This window comes from Heterocephalus glaber, unplaced genomic scaffold (genome assembly GCF_053883595.1).
Source record: "Heterocephalus glaber isolate CG9 unplaced genomic scaffold, H.glaber_assembly_v1.0 deba00001547, whole genome shotgun sequence".
NCBI classification, from domain to species: Eukaryota; Metazoa; Chordata; class Mammalia; order Rodentia; family Bathyergidae; genus Heterocephalus; species Heterocephalus glaber.
Genome location: NW_028258340.1, coordinates 7177284 through 7201731, shown reverse-complemented (window position 1 = coordinate 7201731; position 24448 = coordinate 7177284). Strand labels below are relative to the sequence as shown.

Here is a 24448-nt window from a genome sequence, read left to right as displayed (position 1 = left end):
CATTTTGGTTATTGCACTTTTCAATTCTAGAACTTCTAATCTGTTCCATCTCCCTTTTGTTTTATAGTTACTATCTCATTATTGATATTTTATATGTGGCATGATATTGTTCTCATTCTTTCCTTTCAGTTTTTAGAGATGTTTCCTTTATTTCTTTGACCATATCTAAAATAGCTAACTTTTAACTCTTTTTCTACTAAGTTCAGCTTCTACATTTGCTCAGGGACAATTTCTATTGATTGCTTTACCCCTCTGTGCATGAGGCACATTTTCTTGTGATTTGCATGCATGCTTCAAAATTTTTTTCTTGAAAACTGGGTGTTTTAAATATTATGTATCTGGCACTTGTGTGTGTTTTTGTCTTAACTTGTGGACTAAGACTTCATGGAAAGGTGCAAAAAATAAATCCTCTTTTGCAACCCAGAACTCTTTGTTCAGTATGAATTTTGATACATAAAAGAAGGAATATTACTGCTAGGCACAGTGGTACAACCCTGTAATAATGGGATTCCTGAGGCTGAGGCAAGAGGAATGAGGCCTGGACTATATAGCGAGACTGCCTCCAAAAACAAAGCAAAAACAAAATGACAACACACACAGATTAAAGTGATGGAAAGTTTTGTTCTGAGACTAAAGTTAATTATAAAGCTCAGGGTGTGAATAGAATCTCAGCTCTATAGATTTGGTATTCCAATATTTATGTTGTGGCACACAAAGATAGCTTTTTTCTTTTCTTAAGGGCCAGGGATTTAGCTCAGTGGTTCCGGCGCCGGCCTCATAAGCGCTTTCGTATTGGTATTTGATCCCCAGTACCAAAAAAAAAAATTATGTATCAATCCTAAACATCAGCATCTCCCTTCCTCTAGAGTTTGCTGTTGTTGCAGCTGTTGTTTGTTCATGTTCATTATCTCATGATTTTTGAGGAGAACAAATTTTGTAAAGTTTGATTTCTTCTTCTGTGTGGCATTGTGTATATGTGAGACACACCTTCAACACCAAGGCAGAAAGCTGGTATCTCTGCTTTACCATTCATGTCTTGCTTGCAGAGCTTGAGAGTCAGCCAGAGGCAGGTGCTGAAGGCCTTCTCTGATCTTTCGTGAACGTGCACACAGCCATACACATACGCATGATGTTGATTTCCAGGAATTTGCTGTAGCTTTTTTTTTTAAAGCCTCAGCTTTTCTTTTTAAGCCTTTGGTTTGCTTTTTATTTGCCCCAACTGTTATCTATTGCCTCAAGCAGCAATAAATCCAACAACTATCTATAAAATTTTTGGCAAATTGCCCTGGAATAAAAGTTTTTATACTGGGTGATGTCTGAATCAGTGTAAATAAGGAAAGCCTTGCAAGTAGGATCTTCTAGGGACCTATTAGACAAGTAAAACAATGACAATATTTTGGGAGTGAGATTTTTAGGGCATTCCATTCTTGTTCTGGTTTTTCTGGTAGCTGTCAGGCTGCTAGTTTTCACCATGATCAGGAACTGTTTGTTTGCGGGTATAAAGCAAGTTAAAATGCTATGAAGCTTATATTCTTAACAAGAATCAGCCATTTCTTTCTTGAATAAATTCTTCCTGGATTGCCAGGCATGATGGTGCACATTTGTAATCCCAGCTACTCAGGAAGCTGAGGCAGAAGGATCACAAGTATGAGGCCAGTCTGATCAATAGAGTAAATCTCTTAAAAATGGGAAGAGGGCTAGGGATTTATAGCTCAGTGGCACCATGCCTGCCTGGCAAGCACAATGTCCTGAGTTTGATTCCTGGTACCAAAAAAAAAAAAAAAAAAGGGAACAGAGCTAGGAATGTAGCTCAGTGGTAGAGCTCTTGCCTAGTATGTGTGAGGTCCTCAGGGGTTTATCTCCAGCAAAACACACATGTACACACATACGTGAAACTTCCTGTGTTGATTCTGATATTTTTATCAGTTTTCTCATCCTTTTACAGAGATAAGGATTATCTAAAGAACTCATTCCTCAAATTTTGCTGATATTACTCACTACCCTGGGTACTTTTCAGAGTGAGATATTCTTGGAGACTAAGTAAAGTGGAACCCAATCTGTACTCTCTCTAGAAAACAACATATTCTAAAATACAAATTCTATTTTTGGACTTTTACAATTAAGCCATAAAATCCTATCAAGAACTCAGAACTTTGCCGATTCAGTTTCCAATTCTATCCATTGTACTTACTTTTAATTTTAATTTCCTTATTTGTCTAAATAAATTTTGATACTTATTTCTAAAACAAAAAGTCTAATTAGTGACTCAGCAGAGTAAGAGACAAAAATGTATTAATTAAAACTTCAAGGTAATAACCTAGGAACTTCATTAATCCAATATATACATATATATGAAAATATCTTTCTATCAGACATAGTATCATAATGTGAATTCATCCAGCTTTTATTTAATAAAAGCTTCTTAGTCATCTTGTATTCATAAATATCAATTTCACTTTTTCATACATGTGAAAGAAGAAATGCTAAAAAACTTAGGAATAATGTATGTTTTAAGGACTCCAATAAAACCTGTAGACTCTCTTTCTAGGAAAATGAACATATATATAAATCTATTCACAATTTCAAGGGATTATTTGATACTTCTCAGCTTGCAAGTTAAAAATTTCTATTGAACAGAATTATTGTTTTGATGGCAAAAATATTCAAATAATATCTCATCTTTAGTAAGGCAGTGAGAATTCAAAAATATTAAAATATCTGTAGATGATCTATAACATAAAAATATTCTATTTCAAAAGTTAATTTTAAATTATTTTGAATTTATCACATTTTTTTTCTTAAAAAAAACCACCATATAAACAATGGTTGCGGAATATTAAATTGTGTTTCCTAAGGATAGGTCATCTTTTTATGTGTCTGTGTATTTTAATGACCTATCCAAATAAATAGCACATAGTAGGTTCTTAGGTCACCCTTTAGGAAACCTATTTCACTCAAATGTTTGAATATATCGAGGTAATGATAAGGATCAAATGAACCAAAACGCAAAAAGTAAAATAATGGATATTTCTAGATATTCATATTTGAACTTAAGGATTCCTTTTTATTGTGTTTAATTTTACTTTAAAATTTGTTTCTTCTTAATATAGTAACTCTTGTTACAGTTTTCCATGAAATAGTTCATTTTTGTGACTGGACTGGAAGAGCAGAGTAGATAAGATGTTTTGTCTGTAGTGACTAGAAAAGAGTTGGGAGGGGATACATGAGGAGAGCACTATTCCAAGAGATTTTAGATAATAAAATGATTTACTAATTTTTACATTATACACCCTATAAAATGTGTCTAAGTCAGAATAAAGTAAGCTATTATAAACATAGGCAATAGAGGATATGGGAATTCCACTGCAAAAAAAAAAAATAGGTAGAGATGGTGGCAATACAATTTTGATTCTGTTTCTTGGTTAACTTATAATGAGTCACTGTGCTAAAGGTGGAACAACTAGTCTGGTATCCTAAATGTGAAAGGCCAATTGCATATTTTCACTTGAATACCACTGAATTATGATCAGAATCAGATAAGTCCATGAGTAACATAAAGAATTCAGCCAGGTGTGGTGCCACATGCCTGTAATCCCAGCACTTGGGAGGCTGAGGCAGGAGGATCACTGCAAGTTCGAGGCCAGCCTGGGGTACATAGTGAGTTCAAGGCTAGCATGAACTACAACCCTGTCTCAAAAAAACCAAACCAAGAATTCAATTAGATATTGTTTAATATTTATAATTTGTAGCTCTACCATATAGAAATAGATATAAAAAGAGTACAGGATTCCATTAAGTTCAAAGAGGCCTAAGAGTATAAAGGATCAATGGAATGGCCAGGTCTTGTCTTGAGGACAAGATTTGAAGACATTTATATTGCCAAAGCAACGAAGGAATGAACTACAACTTTAGTGATAGGCTCTCATATATGACATTAAGTAAAGGCAGGACTTAAGCCCAGGGATATGGATTATATGCCAAGTCCTCTCCTTTTTTTAAGTTTGGAGTTTGACTCCCTAAGTGACAATAAATAGAGATTCAGTCTCACATTCTGGGTCTATAGCTCCGGGGATCTAGCTGAAGAAATCTGCCAATAACCACTTCTGCCAAATGAGAAAGTAATTAATTGTGTCCCTAAAATTTGTCTTTAGCCTGGACAGATATAGAATTACATATAATGATGAGATAAATCAAACCTCTGATGTTAATTTTGGGTTAAATAATAAGCCATTAATATTTATTTTAATTATCTGTAATAAAGCTTAAGAGAATATGGTTTATAATTTACTAATTTAACATAAGTAATTGAATAATTGATTTAACACTTATTTTAAATTAGAATCTTGCTAAGATTATAATCAGTATTAGAACATCTAAAAGAAAGTTTTTTAAAAAAATCTATTTATTTAATGAATTAGGTTTATATAAAAAAACTTCAGTACTTGTGAAGGTTTTCTTTACTAGACAACTGAGATACAGAAAAATCAGAGTATATTAAACTCCAAGGTAGTTAAAAGTTTAAGGAAATAGTGCTTATGTAGTATGCTTGAAGCCCTGGGTTTGAACCCTAGCAATGTAAAAACAAAAAAAAAAGTTTAAGGAAATATAGTTTAGTTGTAAAGTTTGCTTAAAAAGAAATTTTAAATTTTGCTAAATTTATAAAATAATTTATATTCAAAAGCAGTTAATAGCCAGTTTCAGATTATGAAATCACTTAAGTCTCTAAAATTTACCATAAAATTTTAAAGATTAAAGCACTAAAATCAAATCAATTAATGATTCTTTGCAAATAGCAACTTTTAAGAATCTTCTATAACCATCATATGGATAATAAGAATTCAAAGGGTCACAAAGTATTTAAAAGTAATGATCCTGAAAACATATTTACAGGGACAGATTAACTTGAGCTAACACTATATGAGCTTTTACTTTCCAAAGTAAGATAACTGGATAAAACATAAATAGGCTACTGTCTCTTAGATTTTATAACTTAAACCCTCGGCTGTACTGGTCTTGGGATTAAAAGTAAAAGCTTTAAAGAAGAGTTCATCTTTCAATGGACTGTGGAAAAGTCTAAAGATAAAAGGCAAGCTAATTAAAAAAGTTAATAAAATAATTATGCCATCTGAAATGACATATGGTTACATAAAACTATGGCTTAAAAACTAAAGTAACTTAAAATAATTACACATTGTTTATAAATATTTATACATATTAATAATGATTATCCATACTGTCTTACAACAAAATTTTTAGTCCTGCAAGTTCTAAGAGTACTGATTTTTAAAATTTTTGCACATATACTATATGTGATTTAAACTAAATGTGACATATGAATCTTCTAGTTCTACTAGATCATAATCTTAAAGGTTATGTAATTAGATGGAGTTAAGAGCTTCTTCTGAATCTACAAGTATCAGCTTTGCAATTATTTCCCCTCCCTTCTCATACCATGTCTCACGCCATAGCACTCAAATTAGATTCTCAAAACACATGTCCAGATTTCACTTTTTTCTAGTTAAAAAAAAAGGCTCCTAACAATTGTAGATGTCTTTCTAGCTCTATAAATAACTCTTTTAAATGCTATCTTTTAGAATTCTAGCAAACCAAAATGGAGTTTAAACTGTCTCCACCCACTTCCCACTATATCACACCCTCTCCTTTCCCACCCCCAGATGAAGGTTAGGTTGGTAAATGGATTTTGAAGATGAAATAAAGCCAGACATCAAATAACTTACTTGAAATCCATCTCTTACCTTCTGTACTTAACCCTGGACTTGATGTGAACTTGGCTACATCAACAATTTTTACAGCAAATTGTTGCCCAGTTTCTCTGTTGATACATCGTCTTACAACACTGAAGGGACCCCTAAAAAACAAAAAGTCAATTTTAATTCATTGATTTTCATTTGTTCCTGTTTCTTATTAGCATCTTACTGTTTCATTATCTATTATAGCTATACTACATAATCACCAAGCCATTCTTTTTCAGACTCCTGATGGAATAGTTTTCAAAATAAAATTTAAGTAATATAATTTTGAACATATTTTTCTGTAATTCATGAAGTAATTAATCATTTAAAATATTATTAAACCAGAAAATAGAAGCTAAATAATTAAATTTGTAATTCAAAATCATTTTTAAAATCCTAAAGGGGAAAATAATCACTGTAATATTCCATACAGATTATTAATATCTTAAACAAAATAAGTGAAGTTTATCATTGTGGTAGTATCTAGAACTTTATTCTTTCAAACCAGAAACTAAAGTCATTCTTCACACCTTCCTTTCATCTTTCCCACCACTTAGCTAATCTTTACTAACAAACCCTACTGAGTTTATCTCAAATGTCTCTCAAACCTGCCTACTTCTTTCCAGGTCCCATACCCTAATTTAAGCTACTATCATCTTTGCTGTGTTTAATGAAAAAGTTGTTTCTCCCATTCCTTCTTGTGGTAATGTTTTAAAAATGAAAATCTGGTATTGTGTCCCTACTTAAGACACAATAGAGGGAGGAAGGAAGGGAGTGAGGGAGGGAGGGTCAGGGAGAGGGAGGGAGAGAGAGAGAGAGACATATAGAACCAAAATATGTAAGTAATTCCTAAATAGAATAAGAAAAAGAATATATTTCCAATAAAATCTGGGCAAAAGACTTAACAGTAACAGGCACTTCACAAAGATAAAACCCTGAATGATTTGGTCTTCAACAACCCCTCTACTCTCAAATGAATTTACAGAGAAATCCTTCATTCTCCTGACTTCAAATTAGAATTTTAATTTGACACAAAAAAGCAAGTAATTTCCGTCAGCAGAATCACTGCTCCTCCAGCTGTTTGCTTACCCAGTACTCTCCTCAGTCTAAATTGGTGACTTCTCAATCTCTTAATAGTGGCCATATAGTTGCTAAGATGATTTTAAAAATAGCAATACTCAGTTCCAAGCAACACATGCACCCCCATACACAAATACAGTTTGTTGAGATTAACAGTTATGAAATAAACATCAGAATACAAGATAATCAAAAGACAGACTATTAACACATAATGTAATAGCAGTACACTACAGTGGATTGTTCAATGTATGCTTTAAATCATTAAATACAGAAACGTACATGTATGTAGTTTTCACCTGCTGGTGAGGGACAGATTAAAGAACATCTTCACTGGCTTTGAGAGGTACAAACAGTACATATGGATGCATGTACTCATTCAGCATATGGGAAGAATTCTTCATTTACACTAGGCCACTTGTGATCCTGCTTGCCTTAAAGTTTGTCTTTGTTTTTTCAGAGGACATGCAAACGAATTTAATCTAGACTTCAAGATTCCTCCATGATCATATGAATAACATCGAGGACCTCAATTACACCACAGCTTCAAGTCTCTCTCTTCAAACAAACTATCAAAGCTAACCTGGAAGCAGAAGAAAGGGTAATAATGTACCTTTCAGAACTCTATAGAAAGAAGACCTTTTCAAGAATCACTCACAACCATTCAAAGGTTTACCTCTGTGACAGTATAAAAAAAGGAAGACAGGATTCCCACAAATGTTTTTATTCTCAACCTGGACGCCTTACTTGTGATTATCCTGACAATAGCAAGCAATTTCAGGAAATGCTTAATGTAATTGGTTTTGGTCCACACATAAACACGTGGGACTCTATTTATATATACTTTTATGCAGTGTGCTTCAATTCACTACATCATTTTGGAAACTTTCCAAGATCTGTATGTGGGATTGTTCATGGTCAATCGAGTCAATTCTTTACTTTTCCCTGCTTGAACAAAGGTGAGGAAGAAAGAATAGCTTCTGCTCCCACCCTTTTAGTAAGAGTATAATTAAGAGACTTAGAATGGAGAGAAAAGGGAATAAGGAAACAACAAAACACGAAATTTTAAAAAGTCTGTGAATCAAAACCAAATTAAATCCCTAACTCTTTGAGCCAATTTTATAATGAGGCAAAGAAAATGAGTATACATATGAATTATTTAAGACCTGAAGACAAATCACAAGTAAACCATTTTAAAGGTCTGTCCCTTAATGACATACATCAGGCTGACAAGGGTGAACTAAATACCTTAAAAGACATGCAAATGTACTTTGAGGTTTTTTTTGTTTTTTGGGGTTTTTTTGGTGTGTGTGATTTAATCCACCTGAAATTCAGCAGAAAAATTTAAAAGTCGACTGGCTTGTTCTCTCCTCAAAAAGGAAGGGGTAATAAAGTACGTGTAACACATCTACTAGAGTACACTTATTAATTACCCTTGGATGACAATTTAGAGAAGAGCAAAAATTTAGAGGATCAAGGTTTCAGTTTGGTCTGTATCCTATATTGATGCTTGACCTTTCTTGATTAATTTTTAAAAATTCTATGGTACAGTCAATTATTAAGTATTTATGTGGGAAGATATTGACAGAGTTGTCTTTCCATATTTGTACTACTTATTGCCAGGGTGTTGATCCAAATGGAATAATAATTTACAGTATTTCAGATTTGATTAAATATACATTTTTATTCAACTCCTTACAAATACTAAATATTGACTAAGCTTTTTATACAGGTTCTACTGGTGGCAGATGGCTACCTATAGCAGTCTGTATTTTTAAGTAAAAGGTCAATTAAACTAGAATGTTATAAGTGAGTATTGTTATAATATTCCCTAAAGATAGTTTATGTCAGTGGTGGTAAACCTATAGCACTCGTGCCACAATGGGTTGTTTGTATCACTGAAAGGTCTAAAAGATTCGCCATCACTGATCTAGGCAATAATTCTGATATATAAGGTAAATATATAAAAAGACGTTAGAAGTAAATGAAGTTATAATACAAATTACACTAGCATGTTGGCTTCCAGAATAATAGGATTGATTGAGCATAGTGCATTTAATTTACTTCCCTCCCCAAACCCCACTAAAATTATATCAAAAGAGTTTTTAGAAAGGACTAGGAGAATGAGAAGACACGATAACAATAATTAAATTTGGGAGGCAAGACAGCAGATGGAGTGATGGTGACTTAACAGATTTAGAAAAGGTGACCTGCAAAGAGAAAATAAAAAGCCCATTCGGAACCCTCAAGAAGCTCATGAATTGGTACCACCAGATGACTGTGGAACTAGAAGTAAAGAAAGGATGGGATTAAAATAACAAAGTTTGAATGAAATTTGTTAGTGACAAATTGGATCTCTTCTGTCCTCCATACCATGGGTAACTGCCCCTTCCCCACCCTCTAGAGATTCATTCTCCAGAGAGGGTAAAACAGGGTCTTAGAATCAGAGAGACAGGGCCATTGAGGAAATGGGTACTATATGAAAACTAAGGGAAGTAGGAGGTCACATACACATGAAATACTGACAGCCTTAATCCCTTTTCCCCTAACAGGGAATACTAGAAGGCAATTCTTTACCCTGAAGGCAGGAGATGAAAAGATTTCTATTGGATAACTGACCAGCCCAGAAGGACAGATATAAAGATTATGACACAAAGCTCCTCAGACTGCTCAGCTAGGTTCCCCCTCTAGCAAAATTCACAGTCCCCAGTCATACTTGTACTTACAGAGCTCTCTCAATCAGCTTTCAGTCCCTCTGTTCAGGGTTTCCATCCTGAGCCACTATTAGCCCTTTGACCTGGGTAATTTGGGGGGTGGGGATGGGTAATGAGCAGTGAATCCACTGGGTGCCAATAGCTGTATCCCCTAGCTTTGACCACCAAAAATATCTCTAGATGCTGCCGAAAGTTCTCTGTGGGCAAAGGTGGACCCAGTTGGAAACCACTGCTCTGTCTCTTATGCTGAGTAGACAACAAGGCTCCTGAGACATCTGGAAAAAGTCTATTTGGAAACGGGCCAAAACAGAAAAAGCAACTTAGAGGAAACAGATCATACAAGAAAAACACTTCAAATTGCCATTAATATCTTCAGAAAGATGTTACAACCATGAAACAAAAACATAACTTTCACAAAAAAGAGCTCTTAAAAACCAAACACATGAATAAATCTAAAATTTAATAAAAGGATTGGCAGATAATGTTGAGGAAATCTTCCAGAAAATAGAACAAAAATATCATAGAATATGTTGGGGTACCATAAAGAATAATTGAAGGAAATTTCCCAAAACTTAAATCACGAGTAGTCCAATTTAAAAGACTTGCCAAGAACTCAGCAAAATAACCCATATCCCTACACACACCACTGTGAAATTTAAAATCGCTGTGGACATGGAGATTTTCAGGTTTCCAGAAGTGGAGGTAAGAGTGCACAGAGGGGAAAGATGATACAATCCAAACACAATGGCTCAGGAATCAGAATGGCTTCAGATTCTCAATGGCAAAACTAGAAGCAAGAATATAATAGAGGAACACTTTCATAATCCCAATGGGAAATCATTTTTAACCTTTAAGTCTACATTCAACCAGACTATCAGTAGTCAAAAAGACATTCCAGACATGAGAATGCTCAATATATTACCTGCCATGCAAGTTTTCTGAAGAAATTGTTGTAGGAATGTATTACCAAAACAAGAATGAACCAATAAAAAAGACACCATGAGATACAAACAGGAGCTCCAGGGTATCAGGAGGGATAAATATTATCAAAATACATTATACACATTGAAATCTCTCAAATATGTGAGGGAGTAGAGCAAGGAAACTGACTGCAGGAGAGATATGTTATGTGCATGTACAAATCTGCCAAAATGAAACCCATTAATCTGTATAATCAACACGCGCTAATAAAACTGTGGAAAAACAAAATAAAACAGAACAAAACAAAACAAAAAAGCAAATAGGAAGGAGGAGGAGAAGAAGGAAGTAGAGGAGGAAGAAGAGGAGGGGAATGTCTATGACATAAATAAAGGAAATATTAGGCTGACGGCCATGCATCAAACCTAGAGGGCAACTAGTCTAAGAGCCAGCAAAGATTCCCACTACTTCAGATCACCTTTTGAACCTGAAAACAATGGCTAGATGAGCTGAATCCAGATTCTTCTGTTTTGCTTTTTCTGGCCATGGGCAGATGAGACTCTTCTCTGCTGCCTGAGCCAGCAGAGGACCCTCACTACCCTCCACTGCAGTGTCCTGCTTTGCCCTATTCCTGAGAGCTGGAGGCAGGTGCCAGAGAGCAGAAGAGTAGGAAATGCAGAGGGGCTGGTGCTCCTCCTGTCTTTATTCCTGGTGGACCCAGCCTACTCTGCACTTCAATGTCTTTCCTGTATAGGAAGGGTCTCAAGTTCTGGGATTTACTAGTGACCTTGCCAACTGGCTTCCCAGAATGGGCTTTTAAACTCTCTGGGCATGTGAAGCCAGACACTGTTAGGACTTTCTTCTCCTTAAAGTCTTTATACATAGTCCTTTCCCTGCACAGCTGTTTGTGCTTGCAACCCAGTTTTTAAAGACTAAATACTATTCTGTTAAGGGATACATACATAGGGGATAAAGTTATGATGAAAACCAAAATGAATGATTAATACAAAAACCAAGATAGTAATTTGAAGGGAGAGACAGGTTGTAATGTGAAGGGGCACAGAAGAGGCTTTTGAAGGCACTAATAATATTCTATTTTGTAACCTGGACCATGCATTCACGGTTTTTCATTTCATTATTTTTATTTTAATGTAATACAAGCAGATATCAATAAAGAAAATGTAAAAAACACTCTTACTTCCATAACAACAAAATTTTATAACAAAATAAAGAATAATGAAGATTAATATAATGTGTATCATGATCTTAAAAGAATGGCCAGTGTTAATCAGAGTACAAGTCATAGACAATAAAAAGACTCTTTGAAAGAAGAAAGAAACAAAAGACAAAACTTTCACTATTAATTATACTTATGATATATAACACATACATATTTATACACTCCTTCATATATGTATTTCACCATTTTTAAATATTTTTAATGCCTTGGGTAAGTTCCTAAGGTCTTGCTAATCAAAGAAAGTCTTAATTTTTTACTTATTAGTATAATACAAATTATTTTAAATAGCTATGCATGTATCCATCAACAGTATATTGTTTAGTCTTTAAAAACTGAATTGTAAGCACAGACTTATCTGTGTAAGGAAATTTAATTTATTACAATAAAACCTTGGAGAGAGAAGCTCAGCCGGTCCCAGCACCCGGAAGGAAGCTCCCCCACTGCCATCCCAGGCTCCTAGGGCAGAGAAGGTGAGCAGGTCCCAGCACCTGGAAGGAAGCTCCCCCACCGCCACCCCAAGCTCCTAGAGCAGAGAAGCTGAGCCGGTCCCAGCACCAGGAAGGAAGCTCCATCGCTGCCATCCCAGGCTCCTAGGGCAGAGAAGGTGAGCCAGTCCCAGCACCCGGAAGGAAGCTCCCTGCCTCCACCCCAGGCTCCTAGGGCAGAGAAGGTAAGCCGGTCCCAGCACATGGAAAGAAGCTCCCCACCTCCATCCCAGGCTCCTAGGGCAGAGAAGCTCAGCCGGTGGGTCCAAGCACCCGGAAGGAAGCTCCCCGCCTCCATCCCAGGCTCCTAGGGCATAGAAGCTCAGCCAGTCCCAGAACCCGGAAGGAAGCTCGCCACCTCCACCCCAGGCTCCTAGAGCAGAGAAGCTCAGCTGGTCCCAGCACCCGGAAGGAAGCTCCCCTGCTGCCATCCCAAGCTCCTAGGGCAGAGAAGGTGAGCCGCGTGGGTGCCAGAAGCACCCCTCCCACCGTGGAAATGAGAAAACACATAAATAAGCCTCAAAAACAGAGTTCCAGATCACCTACAGCAACCCCAAAGGGAAACAAGATGGAACAATCTGATACTCAACCACCTGGACTCTCTGAACTGGCAACAAAAGAGGATCTGGGAAAAATGAAATCAGAAATAATTACTCAGATAACAGCAAAGATTTTGCTCATGGTGCAAGACATGATTAATAAATCTAGAGAGGACACAGATTAAAAAAATAGAGGATCTGAGGAACATGATGGAATCCCAACATAGGAAACAAATGGAATCCATAAAACAGGTACAAACAGATTTCCAAGAGATTAAAAACTCCATCGAAAGTCTGTGCAGCAGAATGAACCAATGTGAGGATAGACTTTCAGATATAGAAGATAAGACTGCAATTAGTGAGGAGGAAAAGAAAGGTTGCTTTAAAATTGTAAGGGAACAGGAAAAATCAATCCAGCAGCTGCTAGACGACAGAAAGAAGAATAACACAAGACTAATTGGACTCAATGAAGAAACAGGAGAGAGTGCAGATGACATAAAAAAACTGTTCACAGAAGTGATGGCAGAAAACTTTCCAAGCAGGGGAAACCAACTTGACATACAGATAAGTGAGGCATATAGGACTCCAGCTAGCCTTAATCAAAAAAAAATCTACACATAGGCATATAATAGTTAGGATTCCAGAAATCCAACAGAAGAACAAAATTCTACAAGCAGTGAGAGAAAAGAAACAAATCACATACAAAGGAAAGCCCATCAGAATCACAGCAGACTTCTCAATGCAAACCCTCAAGGCAAGAAGAGCTTGGAGTGATGTATTTCAAGCCCTAAAGAAAAACAGCCTCCAACCCAGATTGATGTACCCTGCAAAACTATCTTTCAAAATTGATGGAGAAATAAGATACTTTCATGACAAAGAGCACCTCAGGAACTTCATGAATACTAAACCAGCACTCCAAAAAATGTTAGACAATACCCTAGGAAAAGACAAGGAGGATCACAACCCCAGGAAACCCAGCAGAATGAATCCATAAGGCGTGACAAATTAAATGCAAAGGGGGAGAATCCAACAAAAAGAAAAAGTCATGACAAGGCTTTTAAAACTTTTGACTTCATCTCCCTAATGAATGTATAATTCAATCTTATTATTGTACTGATTAGTATTTTTCTGATTCTAGAGTTGCACACCATTCCTTGTGCTATACTGGCTATTTATCATCTTCTTATGTCTACATTTTAATTGGGTTGTCTATTAATGAGCTCTAAGAATTCTTTATATATTCTGCTCATAGGTTATATGCATTGTAAATATGGTCTGTTGAAGGACTACTTTTCATTTTAATGATGTCATTTAAAGTTCTAAATTTTGATGGAATCTCATTTATCATTTTTTTTTCTTTTATACATCATGTTTTTTGTATCCTAGGTAGTTCTTGCCTACCCTGAATTCATAAATATTTTCCCTTATAATTTCTTCTTAAAGTTTTATACTTTTAGGCTTTTTTATGTAGGTTCATAGATCCCTTCAAGCTATTTTCATGTATGGAATAAAAGGGTTGAGGTTCATTTTTTATATATGGATACCAGGTGTTCTAGTGCCGTTTGCTGAAAACACTATCTCTTGCTTGGCTCTTGAATTGAGTTTATATTCTATAAAATGCTAATGTTAAATAATCTTTCAAAACTCAGTGGACCATATATGTGTGGTTCTATTTCTAGATTCTCTGTTTTATTCCAATGATCTATATGTCTTTCCTTACACCAACAGTGCCTTGATTACTGTAGCTTTAGAGGAAGTCTTAAAATTAGGTACTAAATGTCTTCCAGCAGTTTTTGTTTTTAACTTTTCTAGGTCCTTTGTACTCCTACATAACTTTTAAATTTCAATATCCAATTCTTCATTTATAGCAAGTATACACAGACCTGAATTTTTATATATACCTTGTGTTTTCTAATCCTGCTAAATTCAAGTACAAGTTCTAGGGGCTCCTAGAGATTTCTTAGTATTTTCTCTGTAGATGATCATTTCATCTACATATAAAGATTTTGCTTCTGCTGTGCCAATCCTATCCTAGTTGTGTCATTTTATTGCCAGACTATTTTGGTGGGGACTAGGTTTCAAAGTTTAATGGACAGATAAAGAGTAAGCATATCTGCCCTTGTTCCCCACCTTAAGGAGAAAGCATTGTAGCTTCTCCATTTATATAAGACGTTCTCGCTGGAAGTATGGAGTACATGTCTTTGATCTGTTGAGAAGATTCTGTTCTACTTCTAGTCTCCTGATAGCTTTTACCATGAACAGCTGTAGAATTTAGTCCAATACTTTTTCTCCAACTAGTGACAGGATCATATGGCTTTTTCCTTTCCTCTGTTAAAGTCATGACTTTCGGGGGTGGATCTTCCAGTGCTGAACCAAAACTGCCATCCCTGTAATAAAACCACTTTCTACATACTGCCAGATCTGACTTCCAATTGTCTGTTTTGTTAAACAAATTTCTATCTATGTTCATACTTTTTTCTTCTATTATCTTTATCCAGTTTTAGGATTAGCACAATGTTGAGTTCCTAAAATGAGGGGAGAAGTGTTCCTTCTTTTTTCTGCTTTAATTGTTTGATATAATTTATCAGTTAAAATGTATATGAGCCTGCTGTTGTCATATAGGTAGGTTTTCAAGCTAGGAATATACTTTCTTTAATAGGTGCTATTCAAATTTTATATTTCCTCCAGAGTTAGTTTCATTAATTTGTCTTCCAAGTTACTTCTTAGAAGTTGTCAAATTTATTTCAAAACAGATTTTTGAAATATGTTTTCTATATCCTTTTAAATTCTGTAAAATCTGTGGTAATGTCTCCTAGATCTTAATATTGTAATTTTAAAAATGTAGAACTGATATTGTGTAACAGGAAGAAAAGGTCTAAAAGTGCAGGGGAATTGGGAGGGGTAGGGGAAGGGAAAAAAGGGAAAGGAAAAAATATGAGAAGAGAAAAAAAAAATGGAAACAAGGTCTTTGCAAATGGGAAAGGGTAGAGGGGGTGAAGGGAGGGCAAGGGAAGGGGAAAAATATAAGAACCAAGATACTCATGTAAAGGTACAAGATCCCAATGATGAATGTAACTGTATTTTATACCTAATATGTACCAATAAAGTTAACGGGGGAAAAAAAAAACAGAAAAAAAACCCTGGCGTTATACTTGCAATATAAAATTCTCACTTCATGAGAAGTTCACAAAAACACATCATGTCTCAAGAAGCCTGTAATAATGAGGAAAACTTGTCCACATCAGAGTCCTGGAAGCATCATATTTATAATGAATTGTGTACTGTGTATGCATATGTAGAAAAATTACAGACAATAAGAACAAGCAATTTTAGAAAGGAAAGGAATGTGAAAGTCAAAAATCAATTTTTATACATTTACAAATACAAGACACATCCACAGAGTTGACACTTAGTTGGTTCCTTATTACAGATTCCATATTTGTGAATATGCCTGCTTGTTAAAATTTATTGGTAACCTTAAAGTCAATACTTGTGACACTTTTACAGCTATTTATGGATATGCACATAGTGGCAAAAAATTTGAGCCATCAAATGAATACATGTTGCCAGCTGAGGTCAAATAAGGCGATAGAACTCTGCTTTCTTGTTCTAGCTGTCATATCAAAAACAAGTGACCTTTGTGAAGTCTATTTAGTTCTTTTTGGGGGGTGCATTTTTATTGATAATTAGCAATAAGAATAAAATCTTGAAAACTATCCTGTAGACATATAAATTTACATAAAAATGATACCTAATAAAGGTAACAAGGTCTTTTCCCTTTTCAACATTACTGAATTAGTCATTGCCACTAAAGAAGACCCTATGCGTATCAGATCTTCAGTAAAGCTCTTCTTTATCTTCTTGTCATTTTGTGGTAGTGACAGAGAGACAGAGATTGTGTCCTGACACTTTTCTCTTTAATATTTTTAGTACCCATCATCAGATCTAATACATATACTCACATACACATACCAGGCTGGGTTGCTTTACGTACACTGACTAACCAAAAGATAGTTTGCCTCTTCATTGCTGAAGAAGCATATGAAGTGGAAAATTATTAAAATTAAAGTCTCAGGAACTGTTGCTTAAATGTTATCAGAGACTTGATAAAGGAATTAGTTCAGTATAATTCAGATTGTTCTTGAAAACAGAAGAGGGAGGCTTATTTGAGAAAGTTAGCAATGGATCTCCCCAATAACCTAACAGAACAAATTGGGTTCACCTGTCAAAGCTGAATAATTCAGAGACAAGACTAGCATTTACTAACTCAGTACTTACATGACATAATTAATGCCTCTGTCAAACATTAAAAGATCAGTTAAAAGTTTAGTAGGCCTTGGTTTAATTTCATGTAGCATGACTTCCCTAATCAGAGTCTACACACAATGCATTCATCATTTACTACTTTTATGAGAGGACTGCAGATCATATAGAGCAATCTCAGCTCAAAGCAAAGGTTCTGGAAAATTCGATTAGAGTGTGTGTGGGGTGAGTGGGCTTACAGCCAATGTACAGCAACTTGTTAACTCATATATGATGGAGTAGAGATCAAGAAGACTTGTTAAAAAACATTTCTGTAACCTAAGAAATAGGAAGAAAGAAAGCAATGTAGGTGGAAGGAAAGGAGAAAGAAAACAAGATAAACATATCCCAAAGTAAGAACTCTGACTTGTTTATGTATGGTTAGGCCCTCTTAGCTAAATATATAAAGAAATTTCATAGACACTAAAGTACTGTACTGATATTTTAAAAACTGATTGATATTTGCACATTTTATCATGTTCACCTTATTTTTCCCAATGGAAATAAGACAAAAAATACAAACAAAAAACTCCAAAAGATTAATAAAGTGATTCTTATACTCAAGGAATTAGCAATCTAGCACAATGCTATTGGTATATATAAATACTAGTATATATAAATATTAGTATAGTGTTAGTATAAACATTAGTATAATTAGTATAGAACTAACTACTGACATAGCATAGTAACACTGTACAAAAAAAAGTGCTAAAGGTAAGTTCTTAAAGCACAATATCTTGTGGAAATATATGTATGGAGAACAAATGGCTAGCAGATCTGTTCTAAACAGGAAAACAGGTCCCCCCCATTCCACTTAAGGCTGGCCAAAGAAAAGGAATATTGTCACTTTTAAATAAGAGTTGCACATTTTCATTTTGTTATTATTTTCTACATATTTCCATTGGGCTTATATATCAGAAACTGGCCCAATCAAAATATTTAACAGAGAAACAACATTTTTGGAACTTGTGTTCGACTTTTTCTCTTCCTTTTCTTCTAATGTTCATGAATGTAATATAACTAGTACTAGCATTACTGCAATTGTCAAAATCTCTATGCATAATCCAGTCTTTATAAACTGAACCTAATAATTATGGAAGTCTGGGAGTATGAAATTACATTTTAAACCATATCTTTAAAGAAATGTGTTCCATTAATATGCCACTAACATATATTGTTTTCCAAATGCTACATTATCCTATAATAATATTGTTCCAAGTCATTAATCACAACTCTGCATCTATAGGGGAGTATCTGGGCTCAGAAACTGCTATCTTCATTAACAAATTTTTTTCAGTGATACTTCAGTGGAAAGCTGTTAATCTCTTCCTATTCAGAACTATGTTCTGAAGATCTCCATAACTAGTTAAACTTACTTCCAAATTAAATAAAATTAAATTATTTAATTTAAATTAAGTAAGTGAAAAATCCCAAAGCCAGCAATATTCCTTTCTCTATTACTTTTTTAAGTTGCATCAGGGTTATGCAATATTTATACTGTAACAAGGAACAAAAATGCAATTAGCCAACAACTAAATTGAAGTTTGTCCAAATTGGTAACTTGTGGAGTCTTTAAAGAATGGAAGTTTCTCTGTCAAGTAAGCTTGGGAAACACCAAATAAAATACTCCCCTCATATTCATATAACACATTAGCAGCCTAGTCTTGTGGTCAAGAAACAAGCATTTCTTCTTTGTCCTATTCCACCCTATCACCCATGTAGCATCTAGTAATCATCAGTATCAGTGTTCCTTAAAAAACTACAGACACATGGTCTGAATTTTAATATTTACAATAACAACACAAACACAAATTATGAAGTTGTAATGGCTAAAACCATTCAGATCTCAATTTTTTATGTTAACAAATATTCTTCCACCCAAACATGGCATATAAATTGTTGGCTAAATACTTATGGTGGGAGGTAATCCAATTGTTTGCTTAGTAAAGGATGGCAAAGATTTAACTGTTCAATTTAAATGTCTATTCATTAATAAATACACCCAAAAGTAATTTACTTTCTTTAACAATTGATAATATAAGCATATTCAGCAGGCAATAACACAACCTCTGGTCTTTTAACCAAAAAACACTTAACACAAAGGCAAAGCATGCAAAGGAAATAACCATTTACACCCAATTACCCAGCTCCAGGGCAGGGCAGTAGAAAATAGGTTTTGAATCATAATTATAGTAATCAGTTTCTAGTTCTAAAGAAGTAAAGTAGATGATCTGGAAAATAATTGCTTTAGGAAAAAATCTGAAAATAAGAGAATAGTGGATGTAATTGGTTAGGCAAGATAGTAAAATCAAATACTGAAACACTTAGGGAATTTTTCAAATTAAGAAACCAAAGTTCTTGTATGTTACAGAGAGTATGCAAGTTAGTAATGCTCACTTGTAACCAGTCCCAATGATGGACCAACTTTTCAGTGCTCACATAATGACTTCCTGTTAATCAATAAACTACACAAATATATAGAGCCTGGAAGACAAAAGAAAGGGTCAGCAAAAACACCTGAACACCTGAAATGAACTCCTGAACTTTCTCATCTCCCCTCTCCCTATTGTAGTTGAAGGCAACTTATTTCCTTCCAGTAGCCTAGCCTAAAATTACAGTACAATTATTAACCACTTTCTTTCTCGCACATCCCAATTCTAATTTATTAGCCAATGCTTTGGTTCTACTTTGCTAAGATCTATCTTTTCATTTTTTAAAGAAAATTTGTAGCTGATTATTGGAGCAAATTTATGACAGCTGAGTTAAAATCCTATTACAACACTGAAATTCCATCTCACTCCAGAAATCTGCTATCAAGAAATCAACCAATAACAAATGCTGGCAGGGCTGAGAGGAGAAAGGAACCCTTCTCTACTGTTGGTGGGAGTATACACTGGTGCAACCACTGTGGAAATCAGTGTGGAGATTCCTCAAAAAACTTGGACTGAAGGTCCCATTTGACCCTGTTATTCCCCTGCTGGGTATATTCCCAAAAGAAATAAAAACATCAAACCTCACCACAACATATGTAGACCCATGTTTATAGCGGCACAGTTTGTAATAGCTATATCTTGGAAACTGCCCAAAAGCCCATCAACTGGTGAGTGGATAAAGAAGAGGTGTGGGTTTTTTTAAATATATTTTTTTATAACCTAAAATTCAGAAAGCTTTTCAACCTAAAGGTTTATAAAAACAGACATGACGATGATTAGCTCAGAATTAATTCAAGCTTTCACTTGTGTATGTATTTCAATGGTTTGCTAAAAACATTTCAGTTTGTATGATCTGGCAAGATTAGATTTGGGCCTCATCACTCCAATAGTTTACCAGCACAAGATATAACTAACTGGAAATAAATTATTTATATTATCCACATGACCATTTTTTTGTGTGTGAAATTACAGACAAACCAACTCATTTAAGACTTAATAGCAAAGAAAACTTCATGGTTCCTAATTAAGGATGGATTGGAGACAGATCAATTTTGAGCACAAGCTTAAATCAGTAAATAGACATAGGATAAAATTAGAAACACTTTGGTCAATGACTATTGGTCAATTTATTAAAATCAAAACATATACAAGTACCATATCCTATCCTTTAACCAAATTCTTTATTTATGTCAACTACGAGAGAAAATACCAAGCATGAAGAATGCAGCATAGATATAATAAAACAAATGAGTTGAGATCATATAAAAGAACAAGATGTTTTAACATATGGTTTTAAAAGTCAGCTCAAATGAGTGAGCACTAAACTTTTTAAATGAAAAAAAAATTGTTCTACAAGCCAAGAATCCTTGCATGTTAATATTTTACAGCGAATTTAAAATTTGGTTTTGGCATGCCTGGGCAACCTGGGAGTACAAACACTCCAGCTGCAAACATCACTTAATTATTAAAAAAATGTGTCCTTGAGAGTAGGTACTTTAACCCTTTTTAGACTAACTTTTTCTTCTTTGCATCAAAAGATATACAGTGCAAGGATTTGAAAGTTTAAAAGACCGGGGGTTGAATCCTATACATGCCAATTACTAATTATGATAACTTGAGCCCAGTTATTCACTCTCCTGGACCCACTTTATTTAAACTATGAAATGGAGATGACAGATCAATCGGAAGGTTCTAAAGAGTACAGAAGATAACTGGCAGAAAGGGTTATCCTGAAACATAGGCACAAGAGGGGAATTCTTCTTGAGGATGATCTGTTATTATACAAGTACCTCTTTAGTGCTTCTCCCCTAAAAAATACCACGTCTTCCATGCTACAAGGGTGGTATTTCATTATCAACAGTAAGAATCAAGATAAGATAAAAACCGGAAAAGTTCAGCTTTCAATAATAATAAAATAGGTAACCTGGACCAACCTTTCGACTAAAGAACAAAATAAAAGCTGGATATACACACACACACACACAGCTTTTAAAAAGTATCACACATCTTGTAAGATACTTAAACTTTGCTGGTTGAAAAAAGGTATCCACAGTGGTATGTTTAGCCACATGAACCTCTTCTGCTCAGAGTACAATTCTCCACCCCTAGGAAGCAGCTGCCTCATAGGGTGTCAGGGGAATGGGTGAGTGAAGAGAAGACCTATAATTCGCTTGATAAAACAATCCTTACTCTGTTCTGGTGTCTTCTGAAAGACTGCTTAGAGTGGAGGTAAATCAAAAGCAAACCCAGCTTTGCAATGACTTGTGGGCCTGGCGCTTTCTCATCCAGTGGCCCATGGATTAGTGCAGTCCTGGCCATATGTTCGCCAACTTCCCAAAACTGGCAAGCAAATCCTCTTGAGAATAGATATTTTCATCTTAGTATGAGCAAGAATCAGTAACAGTAACACATAGAGTGGATATGATCAAAATTTATTATTTGCATGTATGAAAATGCCACAAAGATTCATTATACTGTTCAATTAATAAGTGCTAATAATTATAATTTTTTTAAAGTTAGAAGAAAAAGACTAAGCCATGAGATACTGAAACAAGAAAATAAATAGCCAAATTTTAAAACTCAAAGGATAGATTTCAGAGCAACTGCGAAAAACACAAAGAAAGAAAACTGTAGAAGATAGGGTAAGAGGCTTAAGTGAAATAATAAGATTTAATGTGTGCTAACTGGCATTCCAACAGGAGAAAAGAGAACAAGTTAGAGAAAATATTTGGGGAAATGGCTGAGGGATTTTCACAGAATGTTTTTCAGAGAATTTTCAGATATGTCTATCCACAAATTTTAGATTTCCAGGGAATTCGAGCAGGATTAATAAAAAGAAATCTACACCTAGATATTATAGGAAAACAAAGACAAAAAAAACCCCAAAACTTAACAACCAGAACAGGTTATTTTCAAATAAGTGACAGTATGATAGCTGACAACAGAAATCAGAAGACATTAGAATGATTATGTATTCAGTGAGTTGAAATAAAGTGCCATTCATACAATTCTATACGCTCAGGGAAAACAATCTTCACTGGTGAAAGCAAACGAAAGACAAACACAAACTGAAAGAATGTCATAGACCCACCCTTAATGAATTTCTAAAGGTTACTTCAGTCAGGTCAGTGATGTAGCAAAGAATGAACAACAAAATAAAATGTAAATATGTGAGTAAATCTCAACAAACACTGACTATGTAAAACAATAATACTGTTTTGTCACATTTTCAAATATAAAAAAAATAAAACAGGATAAACATATAGTCATTACACAGGTCAGGAAGGGATAAAGGTAAAATGTCTTAAGATCCTTGCAATGGCTAAGACAATGATGAGACTCATTGATACTACACATTGATGAATACATAATACATGTTATTTTAAGAGGATAAGTTCCAACTAAGTAGGGGAGGAAATGGAATGATAAAAAAAATCACACAAGGAAGGAGAGAAATAGTGCAACACAATGGGCAGGACAAGCAAAGTACAAATTAAGGAGATTTAAACTCAGACATATTATTACTGTGCGCCAGGGGCAGGAAGAAATGTACAAACAATAAACATAATAAATTTTAAAAGTATATTAAAAAGGGACAAGCCTACAGGGAAAAGGTAGAATACTGTAGGGGAACTTGAAATACTAAGGTAGGTTTGGGACAAACTTAGTATTAAATAGGGGAGTCCTCATTAAGAAGATGGCTTAGTCAATATATCCAGCTCTGCTACCACCTTTGCAGTGGCCATTATTTTCAATATATTGTATTCTTCTCATGTTTGTCACCTTTCCATTTCCTTGAGGGCTTCCAACAGAGTTCTTTTATCTTGGATTTGCCCTGAGGATGACAATAGCAGCAGTGCTACCACCCTACTCAGTGTTATGCCAAATGTCTCATAGAATTATCTCAATAGCTCTAGAAGACAGACACCATTATTCATGACAGGCTGATAAGAACATTAAGATTTAGTTAACTTTAAAATCTTACAGTGTCCCATAGCTAATACTGTAGAGCTAGGATTTTAACATGAAATCTGCCAGGCTGTAAGGTCTGTGAGCTTTCCACTATTCATGCTGAATCTTGTGCTAGCCCCTTTTCCAAGAAAAAGGAACAGTGAATTTAGAAGGATAAAGATGATAAAAATGGTCAGTAGGTGCTGATTAGGCCCATTAAAGACACCCAACAAGCATCTGGATGGCTCAGGATTCACAGAAGAGATTGTATAGCCAAAGTTAGAAAAAACCCCACAAACAATTGAGTTTACAGGTTGGAGTGGAAAGCCACTGTTCAGCTATCTCTCTTGTCACTTACTTGGTTTTCCTCTTCCCTTGCTTTGGCTTATAATGGTTCTATTCTTTGATTTTACTCTCCTAAGAATGTTTAAGAAACCTTAGTTTTTCTTATTCAATAGGCGATCTCCTTTCTTTTTTCTAGGCTGGAATGGATACTGTTTCTTGTACGGTATGCTGGGTGGTTTTCCCCCCAAAATAAAAATTTAAAGCCTAATTAACAGAAAAGTTGAACTAACTTCTCTGCCTGTCAGTTGGTTCTGAGAAATTTTTATGCAGTGCCTTATTCTGTTAGGCCAGCCATGCTAAATCCAGAGAAATGATGTCTCCCTGTCACCATACCAGGAATAGCCTGAAGACCTACAATTAGACTACTACTAAACAACTTGGTTTTCCCAAAACTCTTCTGTTTCTTTGCTTTGTGGGAAAACAGTGATGTTGGAGGGAGGTGAGCATGGTCTTTAATAGTCTGAAGAGAAATAAGAATGAAGCTTGTAGGTTGTATTAGATTATTTTCATGCAATAAATTTCAACAAATTTAACAGCTTAAAACAACATGCATTTATTATCTGTGGGCCAGGAGTCCACGTGACTTAGCTAGGTTCTTTGCTTGAGGTCTCATTAGACTAAAATCAAGGTGGCAGTTAGCCTGGGCTCTACTCTAGAGGCTCAGGGAAGAATCTTCCTCCAAACTCATTCAG

The 24448-nt window shown here is 35.0% G+C and overlaps 1 protein-coding gene and 1 non-coding gene across 18 annotated transcripts in view; one reads left to right on the top strand and one right to left on the bottom strand.

Annotated features, from left to right (window-relative positions):
* Cask (calcium/calmodulin dependent serine protein kinase) overlaps positions 1 to 24448 on the bottom strand; it is a 381402-nt gene that overhangs the window by 307680 nt on the left and 49274 nt on the right. For 9 of the 17 annotated variants that reach the window (XM_087189842.1, XM_004850003.4, XM_087189841.1 and 6 more), the window contains exon 2: positions 5757 to 5869. In XM_087189842.1, coding sequence (XP_087045968.1) covers positions 5757 to 5869 — 113 coding nt within the window. Of the gene's footprint in view, positions 1 to 5738; positions 5870 to 24448 lie in introns of all 17 variants that reach the window. The other 8 variants (XM_004850000.4, XM_004849999.4, XM_004850005.4 and 5 more) reach the window with 1 other exon arrangement.
* Positions 341 to 470, top strand: LOC147824335 (small nucleolar RNA SNORA40). Its single transcript, XR_015442470.1, has one exon. It is a non-coding gene; the product is annotated as a small nucleolar RNA SNORA40 (small nucleolar RNA).